The sequence below is a fragment of the Elephas maximus genome, chromosome 1 (genome assembly GCF_024166365.1).
Source record: "Elephas maximus indicus isolate mEleMax1 chromosome 1, mEleMax1 primary haplotype, whole genome shotgun sequence".
Lineage (NCBI taxonomy): Eukaryota > Metazoa > Chordata > Mammalia > Proboscidea > Elephantidae > Elephas > Elephas maximus.
The window spans coordinates 107108023-107120302 of NC_064819.1; the positions used below are offsets into that span (position 1 = coordinate 107108023).

Here is a 12280-nt window from a genome sequence, read left to right on the forward strand (position 1 = left end):
ATTAGGTCCTTTTTCGTTTAGTGTTTTCCGCTTTCAAGCTGAAACATCAAATGAAGAATCTGTGCTTAGTTGGGCCGTATCCATATACTCAGACTGATCCAATTTTATGTTCTTTGCACCATTATCCCACACCCTTAATATCCATTCCCATACATATTCCCCAGGTTTCTGTTTGTACATGTTAGAAAAGTCAAGCAGTACTTTTGGAGTGTAGCATACCTCTTTTTGGGTCACACTTTGTATTTCACCCTTTGGAGCTTGCTAGAACTTAAGTCTAGTTATAGGTCTAGAAGCAAAAATGAGGGGTGAGGATGTGTTCTGAGAACATTCAGCAACATCTGGTAAGGCATCTCTCTCCTGCAATTCCCCAGGCAATGACTCAGACAAGGGCTCTTCAGACACAGCTGAGTTAATCTGATCAAATGGGGGTAGAGGGCTAATGGTTTTACTGGAAAGGGTGGCTTAGCAGACAAAGGTGGAGTAATCTCTTCATATGGGAGTGAGAGGGCTGATTCTGTTGGCAGGAGTGATTCAATAGAATTTAGGTGCTCTGGGTTCCCAGGTTCCTGATTATCTGCCCATTGTGTCCTCATCCCAAGTTTCAGGATCCCATTTCTTCGCAATCAATACCCTTGGTTTACCCTTGGTTTAACTTTACACACCATTAATTCAGCCACTCTTAAAATAAGATTCTGGGTTTGGTTTTAGGCAGTTTTCGCTCTCTCACTATAAGAAGTAAGGCTTTCTTTCAGGGAGCAAGTGGCAACTTTGAGGTCTTTTATATGGTGCTTGAGCTGTGACTCTGAAGCCCTGAGCATATCTTCTTTCACCACTGTCTAGCAAAAGTAGGACCAACCAGCTTCCTTATACTTCTCATTCTGGTGAAATTGTAGAAGAGTGTCAAACATACAGTCACCCAGAGCCTTGCCTCTCTCCAGTACTTGATCTGTTGGTGGTGATAATTTGCTACCTCATGGCATGGGTTAGCGGTGCTCTCTTTACTACGGGAAGCAGAGTCATCAATTATCTTTAAGACTAACCAGACTTGAGAACTAATTTACAAAATTCATCTTTACAATTTTGGTTCTCTAGAACCACTCTTGGTACCAAATGTCTTAGGCTGGGTTCTCTAGAGAAGCAAAACCAGTGATGTGTAGAGAGAGAGAGATTTATCTCAAGGAAATGGCACACGTGGTTATAGAGGCTGGCAAGTCCCAAATCCATGGGTCAGGCATCAGGCTGGCGGGGGCGGGGCTTCTCCCGACTCACAGCTGCAGGGGCTGAGGAACCCAGATTGGCAGGCAGCAGGTTCCTGGCTCACAGGTGGCAGAGGCTGACGATTCCCAAGATTAACAGGTAAGCTGGTAGCTCAGGTCCCTAAAAATCAGAAATCAGATGATAACTGACCCAGATACAGGATCCAGGGCGAGAGCCTTGCTGGAACATCCATTTATGTACTGCCTGCTCATAGCAGATTTCATCATGGAGTTGATTACGTTGTTACATAACTGCCAAACTCCATCATAACTTCCAAACCACTGAGAATCATAGCCCAGCCAAGTTGACATACAACCTTAACTGTCACACTTTGGTTCTTAATGATCGTTCTCGTTTTTTAACAAACTGGTAAAGCCCTAACAATTTTTTGTCACACTGAAGCAACTAATTACTGTTACTTACAGAAATGATAGAGTCAGGGTAGAGACCCTTGAAAACAACGGTATCAGTTACCTATGTCAGAAGCAGTCCTTGAGCCAGATTATTATTTAGAATAGTGATACCATCACCAATAGGGTCTGCCAGAGAGCACATTCTTTAAGATAGACATTACTGTGCAGGACATTTATTGGGGAAAGTCTTGGGATTAAGATCTATGGATTGGAGAAGAAGTAGATTTGAGTGAAGAGAGAAATTGAGCTATAATGCAGTCCCCAAGAGGCCTCAGCCAACTCCAGGGAGAGCTCTGGAGTTAGATGCCCATTCGGAGTTGTCCTGAATTAGGGCAAAGGACTGGGTCTTTATCCCAGTGCTGATCGGTGACTGGTTGTGGACCACCCCTGGGAAGAGGGATGACTTAGAGCGAGGCAGTTTTCCCTCAAAGAGGGTTGACACTTGAGGGCCCTCTTCCAGCTGCTAAGAGACTTATCTGTCAGCCTTTCATCCCTGTAGGGGATCTGGGCCACACATTGTGTTCACCAGATACTTTTATGTCTCTAAGGCTTTTTTATGTTGGTATGCACCTCAGCTATACCTATAAACTTCTTAAGAGCAAAGCTGTGTCTTAGGAATTCCCAAGACACTTATATAACTAGTGCCTTACGGAGCCCTGGTGGCTCTGTGGTTAAGAGCTCAGCTGCTAACCAAAAGGTAGCAATTCAGATCCACCAGCTGCTCCTTGGAAACCCTGTGGGGGCAGTTCTGCTCTGTCCCATAGGGTCTTTATGAGTCGGAATCGACTCGACAGCAGTGGGTTTGCCCCCCACCCCCTATCGTAGGATTGAAAGGAAGTGTGAGAGCCCATTGGTAAGATTGCCTTCTGTATATAAGGAGAGTCTTTACAGTGTGGCTTTTTAAGCACCCTAGTTTAGAGAGTTTGGTCTGCTTCATCTTTAAAAATGGTCATTTGAACTAAGTGATTTATAAATTTTATTGAATTCTAGGCTGAGAATAAAGTTGCTAATTTAATTTGTTACTAAGAGAAAACTCTGGCTGGCTATAAGTGGATTTTCCAAATGCTTTCACAATTTATATCATAAAACATTTTCTTTATCCAGTGACATTTGCACTGTTCTAGTAAATAAAGCAAGTTATACTTTAGTAATTCTTCTTGAATGTTACGGAACAACATTCTACAACTAACTATACAAGCTTATATAAAGAATTCAAAAAATCTGCGAAGAAACCAGGCACCCTCTCCTTTGAATATAAAAAGTAAGCAGAACTTAAGACTTTCTAAATTGCTTATTTTCCCTCTGATCTGTCTTCTTAGATATTTTGTTGCCATTTTGGCACTGTACAGTGGTAGTAGTAATTCTGTACATGAGTGTCTTTAGGCAGAATCTCCTCTAGGGAGAGCCCCATTACTGCCAAAATGTCTTTCTTGTTATAGATCGTTGTAACCCAGCTGCCCTGAAGGTATTAAATACAGCCCAGTAAAGAATATCCCTTCTTACCTTGAGCTCAGGCGGTCCTCTAGACCTGGCTTTTCCTTGGGGCGTGATGGGAGGGATTTGAGTCTCCTAGTGTTCTAAAAGCATGAGGTGTTCAAAAGATTGGATGTACTTCAATACAAGTTTCCGTATCACTTAACAGTTGAGGGATGATTAATTTGTTCAGGATGATAAAAATGAGAAAGACCTGCTTTCTAAATAACTCAGGCTCTTATGTAAAATTATTGGTATTTCAAATGAAAGGGGTAAACTAGTATTCCATGTTAAGGTTACAACCCCTTATAGAGGACTGTACAGTTTAAAGTTGCACATTTGTTACAGGAAAATTAAATGCTTGGTTTTTTGTTTGTTTCGTTTTTGTTTGTTTCGTTTTTGTTTGTTTTTTGTTTTGTAATGCAGAGAAGTATGATCCATTATTCACGCACCCCGATCTGTCTTGTGGAACACACACTGGTAGCTGTGGGCACATTATGCATGCTCACTGTTGGCAAAGGTAATTTCTATTCTCAATATGTGTCGGGAGAAGTGTATGCAAAGGCTCCAGATTGACTTTTTAAATAGAGGAAGTTCTATTCTAGAAAAAGGGAGAGAGAACTAAAGATGTTGACCGAAAAACCCCATATCCTTGCCAAATGTATAACAATTAAAATTAATTTGCTTTATCAGAGATGTAAAGGAGTAACTTAGAAACTTCATAGTATCTCAACTATATTTCTTAATGTAGCCGTATATCAAAATCTCTCCATTAGCTAACAAACTGGATGAAGAAAAGGATTTTTACGGTGAGAGAAAACCTACAAAAGTAATGTTTTTTTAGGTCTAAGGTGACTAACTCTTGATTCTGAAGGTGTTAATACTTGCCTCATTCCCTCCCAAGATTGTCATGATTCCCAGTGTTAAGAGGGAATAACCCTGAACTCATTCTACCTTGGTGCTTTCTGTGCTTATGCAAAACCAAGAAATGAGTACTATCATTCTAGCACTGTGCACATCGAGTTATGTGAGCTACCCATAACAAGTACCTATCAGCTCTTAGGGAGGGACCAGATAGCACTGGGACCAGAAAATTTCTGTTGGTGCTTTGTGAATGCTTACTTGCAAGGAAGTCCTTTTTTTTCCTGTTTTAGAAATACTGTCATTTTGATGATTAAAACAACTCAAACCTCAAAATGACAGTGTTAAGAATTCATTTTAGAATTTTAATTTTTTGACTACTTGTAGAAACAACTATTTAAAAGATTGAAGATTGTAGCTCTCATTTTAAAAAATTACCATTGCTTTTGATACCTCATGTTCTCTAATTGTAAAGGTATTTTGATTCCGTTCAAGCTAAAGAACAGCGAAGGCAACAGAGATTACGCTTACATACAAGCTATGACGTAGAAAATGGCGAATTCCTTTGTCCCCTTTGTGAATGCTTGAGTAATACTGTTATTCCTCTGCTGCTTCCTCCAAGAAATATTTTTAACAGGTAAATTTTGGCTCATAAACCCTTTATAATAAAGCAACAATTTGTTTTGAAGATAATGAAATAATAAACCAGGAAAAAATTATTCTAGGTAATTGCATAATGTTTTCCAGACAACTTTCTGAACTTTCTTTTCAGTCATTTTTTCTGGCACACCCTTGTGATACAATTTTGGTTTCTGGAAAAGAACAGGCCAAGAATTTAACAGTTTCTTCTTCTTCTTAGGTGCCCTTGGGTTGGTTCTGACTCACAGTAACCTTATGTAACAGTTTCTCACACAAACAAAAAAAACTCATTGCCATTCATTCAGTCTATTCCAACTCATAGCGACCCTCTAGGACAGAGTAGAACTGCCCTAGTTCTTAACCACTACACCACCAGGGTTTCCGTAAGTACTATAGAAGATATAAAATTGCCATGTATTTATGAAAACTAAGCATCTTCTTTATGTCTAGGGACCCTACATTAAATATCTGTACTAAAGTAGTCTTCTTCAGTAATCTCCCTCATACTTTGAAAGAGATACTCACTAAATGGATAGGGAGAGGAAGGGCAAGTCAAACTTACTCTACTGAATATTTTAGCAAATCAAGTACAATTTTTTGCAGTTTACTAGTGAACAGCACCCAGAAGAATCAGGTCAAAAATGAAAATCTGTTGTGTTTAAAATGGAAAATTTTTGTCATTCCGTAATTTTTACAGTGCCACTAGGCACTCCTTGGAAACTGTGGGGCAGTTCTACTCTGTCCTATAGGGTCGCTATGAGTCAGAATCGACTTGACAGCACTGGGCACTGGGTTCTTTTAATATTGGTATTGCACATACTTATTTCAGATAGGAATCAGATACTATCTACTCAAATCTGACCTTTATTTCTCAGTTCAGAATAACATAAATACTAGTTTTATGAATCATCTATTTATTCCTATGCTACTGCTTAGATTCACTTCAAAGTAAAATCAGCTTTTTTCTCTTCAATTTTAGGAGTTCAAACTGTGGTGTCTTAATCTTATGCTACCAGAAAATGTTCCTAAAATACCATTAGATTTGAGTGTAAGCTCATGCTTTTTAATCATTAAAACCATCATGGTGCTCCCCCAAAACTGGCCTCCAGACACACTGTTAACCCAGAACTGAATCCATATCCGAAGCTCACTCTTGAGTCAAAGATTAGACAGGACTGTAAAACAAAAAATAATACACATGATGGATGTTTCTTAGTTCAGTCATATACACGAGACCAAATGGGCAGCTGCTGTCCAAAAGCGGAATGAGAAGGCAGGAAGGGACAAGAACTGGTCGAATGGACATAGGGAACCCAGGGTGAAAAGGGGGAGTGTGCTGTCACATTGTGGGGATTGCAACTAATGTCACAAAACAATATGTGTATAAATTTTTATATGTGAAATTAACTTGAGCTGTAAACTTAAAGCACAATAAAAAGGAAAAAAATCATGATGCTAATTTGTATCTGAATTAGAACTGTTGAAGAAATTAATCATTGTGAGATTAAGGATTAACTGCATAGAAGGAGAAATCACCTTTGTTGGATTTCACCCATCACTTTTGTGGTTCAGGTTTCATTTTTTTCCCTTGAAAGTCAACAGGGACATCATATAAAGAACACAAGCTTTGGAGTCTGACATACCTGAGTTTGAATGCCGGCTCTAGCCCTTTTATGTGTTTAGTCAAGTTACATAGCTCTAAACCTCAGTTTCTTCATCTATAAAATCAGGACAGTAATATAACCTCTCTCATAGGAATGTTTTGAGGATCAAATTAAATATTTTGGTGGTTAATACTGTAAAATGTTTATAGCAAAATGCTTTACTCAGTGCTTGTCACATAATAAGCACTCAATAAACACTACTGGTAGTGGTGATTGTGATGGTTAAGACATATATACTAGCGAACCCTAATGCTGAAAAAAAATGAATTTTTTGACAGCATCATATTGACAAATAATAGGTTTTCGTTTCCACTGGCTGATATCTATCCTGATTTTTTAAAATGCAACAACTTTTCCCTCTAGCTTTTTTTTCCGGGGGGGGGGGGAAGTATGTTTAAAATATTATGCCATGATCATTTAAGGAGGATGTTTTATATCTTACAAACCAAGCATCAGTCCAGACAACTAGATGGTGCCCGGCTACCACCACCACCACCAATTCTGACAGGGATCACGATAGAGGGTACCAGACAGAGCTGAAGAAAAATATGGAACAAAATTCTGTATCACCAAAAAAGACCAGAATTACTGGTCTGACAAAGACTGGAGAAACCCCAAGAGCGTGGCAACCAGACACCCTTTTAACTCAGTACTGACGTCAATCCTTACGTTCACCCTTCAGCCAAAGATTAGACAGGCCTACCAAACTAACACACGTAGCTCAACCACATATATGAGACTAAATGGGCATACCAGCCCAGGGGCAAAAACGAGAAGACGAGAGGGGACAGAAAAGCTGGGCAAATGAAAACAGGGAACCCGAGGTCGAGAAGGGGGAGAGTATTGACAAGTCACAGGGTTGGCAACCAGTGTCACAAAACAATATGTGTATTGTTTAATGAGAATCTTAATTTGTTCTGTATACCTTCATCTAAAGCACAATAAAATAAATAAAAGCAAAAAACTGGTCAACTGAAAGAAAAAAAGCAACAACAATAAGATACTAACTGCCCTCTATAATCTTTTCTAGCAGGTTAAATTTTTCAGAACAACCAAATCTGACTCAGTGGATTAGAACAATATCTCAGCAAATAAAAGCATTACAGGTTCTTAAGAAAGAAGAAAGTAAGTACTCCTAGTAAGTGCTAATAACCTGCTTTCATTCTTCCCTAAAGTCTGAGGTTGTTGAAAATGTACTTCCAGAAGAAACTGTTTAGAAGTGTTTTAAAAGTGAAACTGCCCATTTGAAAATTTGACTCAGATTATCTTTGTCTTAAACAATACTGGTAAAGAGAGTGCTTCTTAGCTCAAATAGATACGTGAGACTAAATGGGCAGCTCCTGTCTGGAGGCGAGATGAGAAGGCAGAAAGGGCAGGAGCTGGTTGAGTGGACATGGGAAATCCAGGGTGGAAAGGAGTGTGCTGTCACGTTATAGGGAGAGCAACTAGGGTCTCATAACAATGTGTGTATAAATTTTTGTATGAAAAACTAACAAACTGTAAATTTTCACTTAAAGCACAATTAAAAAAAAATAAAATTTTGTATACAAATATGTATATTCATACATTATCCTATATTGGAGAGAAATTAAAATATCTGAAAATACATGAAAAATTTTTTTCTTAGCTAAATTTTACTTTACTACATTTCTCCAGGTACCTTAAAAATACACAAGCTCATATAAAATTTATAATAAATACTCATGCATTCCCTCATTTTATTGAAGAGCTTCTGGGGGTGGGGAAGATGTAACTGAATGTTGAAGAGCTAGCTTTAGCTTCCAGTGGGCTAACTCACTTCACTGTTGGCATTTCCAAAGGCTTCCCCAAGTCACATAGACCATGCTCAGCACTTTTGGCATTGTGAGAAAGCAATATGAGCAGGAATTTATATTCTTGATTTTTAGAGAAACAAAATAGCATACTCTTATCTTCCTTAGTTGTGTTCTAGTAGCTATAGTTTTATTAGGACAAGCACAGGTGACTAAGGAAGGTGCCCTGGTCAACAAAAGCAATCATATTTTTCATGCTTTGTATGGGTATTGTGTCAGTTTTATTTATAGGAATTTTTGTTTGTTTGTTTTTTAATTTCTTTGACCTACATAACTCAGATTAATAGAAATACTGTGGCCTGTTGAGTAATGATATAAAATGCCTGTTTCTATAGATACTGTCTCTTCAAAGAATTTGGAAAATATGGATAAATTACAGCTCCCTGAAGGATTTAGGCCGGATTTTCGTCCTAAGTGAGTGTATTATTTTATTCATTTCAAATTTGGCCCACTTGAAGTGAAAAATTAAGTCAGTGGTTAGTAGGAATGGGATTTGTCAAGCCAAGGAGCAAAATGTTATCTAGGACATTGATCTTGAATTCTGCAGTTTAAGCATTACACAAAGCATTGCATGTATTGATAAAAACCCAAGAGCCACTTTGCATGTTTAACTCTCACCAACCTGAGTTTGCATTGCTGGCTGCTTGCTATACCCCTTTATCTGGTTCTCTTTGATAACACCTCTTCAATTACTTCTAAACCAAACTGTCCATCTCCCCTACCAAATCCTGTGCTTCCTTCTGACTTCTGTGTTTCTACTTAGGCCTCTCAACCTCTCGGTAACCCAGGTCAAAACCAGAGAATTTTCAACACCATTTTCACCCATAGCCAGGTATACCTACTCCTTACTTTATCGACTGTCTTGTTATCTAACATTTCACATTTACGACAAGAGGACAAAATCTACTATCCAGCTGTTTTGCACATTAATGACATATGTCTGGCAGTAACAAATGCCAAGGCACTAGGTGAGAGTTAATGCTGGCTGTGATGGTTAAGGTTATGCATCAACTTGCCTGGGCTGTGATTATCAGTGATTTGGCAATTATGATGTAATTTGGCAGTTACATAATGATACAGTCATCTATTTTTGTGATCTAATATGATCATCCTCCATTTTCACATAACGCTGATTTTTGCATGATGGCCTGGTCTTTGAACCTAAACATGTTGATAAGTGAGGAGTGGGTATAGTTACAAAGTATAGCATAGATTCAAGAGCTAGAATGCTTGGTTCATTTCCCAGCACCACTGCTTACTACCCGTGTGACTTTGAGTACATTGCTTGACCTCTCTGTGTCTTGGTTTCCTTTTCTATAAAGTGAGAATAATAGTGACATAATACATGCATGTAAAGCCACCTGGAGACTGTTTGGCACATACTAAGCAACTCATTAAAAATAGTACTGATAGGCATAAATAGAAAAAACATTATCCTTCTCTCTCCCAATTAGCCATTCCCAGTCCTGTCATTTTGTTTGTTTCTTCTTGTATTTTCTTCCATATTTCTAATTAATATGATTAGTCTGCTGTCTTCTTGATTTAAAATTTTTAGACAGCATCTTTATGTTGAATAGTAGTTTAGGATTCAACTCTTACCTCTGCCTGTCCACTTCTTACCAGCTTCCCATTAGAGTTATTTCATAATTTTTGGTTAAATCAGTTGTCAGGTTTTACGTTATAACTGTGCTTCCTACCAATATAGTTGTACATTGTAGTTATATTTCCTTCCCTGTACAATTTTATCTTTCTGTGGTTAATAATTACCTTGTTTTTTCATGTTCTTCCTTTTCTATGTATATATTAATTTTTTGTTTGTTTTGTTTTTTAATGCTGCAATAGATCAGATGCCTAGCAGTAGTTTTTCCAAGTACTTACATCCATCAGGTGATCTCTTATCCTGGGACCTTCCATCCCACAGCCTTCCGTCCTCCTAAACTAATCAGAAGCGGGCACAGAAGTCATCCTGAGACTTCCCTTTGCCATGCTTCTCTTGATTTCTGGATCCTGTATCTTAGATTATAAAATGTTTAGACCCCGCACATCTGAAAATACATTTATTCTGTCCATGTGCTTGATTGATGGTTTGGGTATAGAATTATGGGTTAGAAGTAATTTTTCATCTCGATTTTTGAAGGCGTTTTACTAACTTCTAGCATCCACTGAGAAATTAATGGCATTCTGATTCCTATTTCTTTGTGACTTCACTACTTGGGGAAACTGTTAGGATATTCTCTTTATCCCCAGTATTCTGAAGTTTCTCTGTGATATTTCTTGGTGTATGAATCTTTTTTCATTCATTTTGCTAGGTTCTGAATAAACCCTTTGAATCTGAAGATTCACGTCCTTCAGTTCTGATAATTTTTTTTAATTGTTTCTTTGATAATTTTCTACTCTTGGTTTCTATGTTCTCTGAGGTGATCCTACTGTTAGCTCACTGTGGGCCTGTTGAGCTAATCCTTAAATTTTCTAAGTTTTCTGCCTTCTCCACTGTCTCTGTTTGCCCCTGAGTTATCTTTTTTCAGTTTGTTTTGGTATGCCTCTTTCATGTTTGATACTTTCCTTAAATGTTTCTTGATTCTTAGGTGACTAACCAATCCTATACATGTTCACTCCAGGAACCCTTATTCTGAGAGCATAAGAGAAATGCTAACAACATTTGGAACTGCTACTTATAAGGTGGGACTGAAGGTTCATCCCAACGAAGAGGATCCCCGTGTGCCCATAATGTGTTGGGGTAGTTGCGCATACACCATCCAAAGCACAGGTGAGAGAGTTAGAGTTATCTCTCTTTAAGTCACAAGCAGGCATTGACATGAATTATGTGTAGAATCCTGTTTTGAAATGAAATGTGGAGAGCTGGCAACAATATGAAAAAAATAATATAAAGACTTTGAAGCAGAACTCATTTTGGTGGTAATTATAGCTTCATGTCAGCTAAGGGAATTTGCTTTCATTTTTACTCTTCATCCAAAGTTAATTCTGGTGATAAGTCTCAAAGATTCTGAAACCTGACAGTATTGTGCTTTCCACAGAAAGAATTCTAAGTGATGAAGATAAACCATTGTTTGGTCCTTTGCCTTGCAGACTGGTAAGTTCTCCGTTTACTCCATTCAGGGAAGGGTAGAGTGGGAATTAGGTGGTTCTACCTTTTCTCATCTTAAAAACCTGAAACAGTTATTCACATGTGGGTTCACTGCTTTCGTAGTAAAACACATTTTCTTTAAGGATACTGAAGAAGTAATGTTTGTGGTTAAATTTTTTCATGATTTTTCTTGTAAGTAGACTTCAGCAGGTAATTGCACCTCTCTTTTCCTCCAGAGCATTTGGTTAAGCACTTGAAAAAATACAGTGGTGGGTTGCTTGTTCTCAAATTTTTGATAGTATAGTTAGAGACATAGGACAGAACACATTCTCTATTACATTTAACCATATAAACTAATGTCAAAATTGAGTACATATAATGCCGAGGAAAATGAGGAAGGCATATGTAGACAAGGCTTGCTAATTTTACTGTGTGGCTAGTATATGACAACGTCCTACCTGCTATTCAAGCTTATAATTGTAGAAAGTGCCTTTGAGAAAGAAATCATCTAATTGTATTCATGTAGAATCACTCGGGGAACTTTGAAAAATCCCCAGGCACTACCACAGATCAGTTAATCAGAATCTCTGGAGATGGGCCCCAAGTATTAATATTTTTGAAGAGTTTCCCAGGTGCCAGGATTGAGAACCACTGATGTAAGGGCTTAACTAAGAAATGAAAACCAGTGTAGTACACACAGGTGTGATTACTCAGCAACTAGTTAGTTTGCTGGCATTGGTTTTCACTGCAAACACTAGAGCCTCAAGACCCCTTTTTATAGTTTCAGGAGTATAGGTCCTGTATCAGAGGTTCTCAGCTGGAAGTTGTACATCAAAATCGTCTTTGGAGGTGTTTGAAAATACTGATACTTGGGCCCCTTTGAACTAAATTGAAATTGAACTGAAATGTCTGGGAGTAGGACCTGTTGTTAAAACTATCTTTATAGTAAACCAGCAGAATGGCAATTCACATTTAGATCAGTCTTGGCTATGTTATTTTTTGCTTAGTAAATAAGAGTTGATAAGTATGTTGAATATTGAAAAGACTCACAAATGT

At 38.1% G+C, this 12280-nt stretch overlaps 1 protein-coding gene across 5 annotated transcripts in view; it reads left to right on the top strand.

Moving 5' to 3' along the window:
* Positions 1-12280, top strand: part of UBR2 (ubiquitin protein ligase E3 component n-recognin 2) — a 129231-nt gene that overhangs the window by 92617 nt on the left and 24334 nt on the right. For 3 of the 5 annotated variants that reach the window (XM_049892205.1, XM_049892216.1, XM_049892236.1), the window contains 6 exons: positions 3570-3663; positions 4480-4641; positions 7338-7432; positions 8475-8553; positions 10758-10906; positions 11175-11230. In XM_049892205.1, the coding sequence (XP_049748162.1) occupies positions 3570-3663; positions 4480-4641; positions 7338-7432; positions 8475-8553; positions 10758-10906; positions 11175-11230 (635 nt within the window). Of the gene's footprint in view, positions 1-3569; positions 3664-4479; positions 4642-7337; positions 7433-8474; positions 8554-10757; positions 10907-11174; positions 11231-12280 lie in introns of those variants that run through there. The other 2 variants (XM_049892227.1, XM_049892244.1) reach the window with 2 other exon arrangements.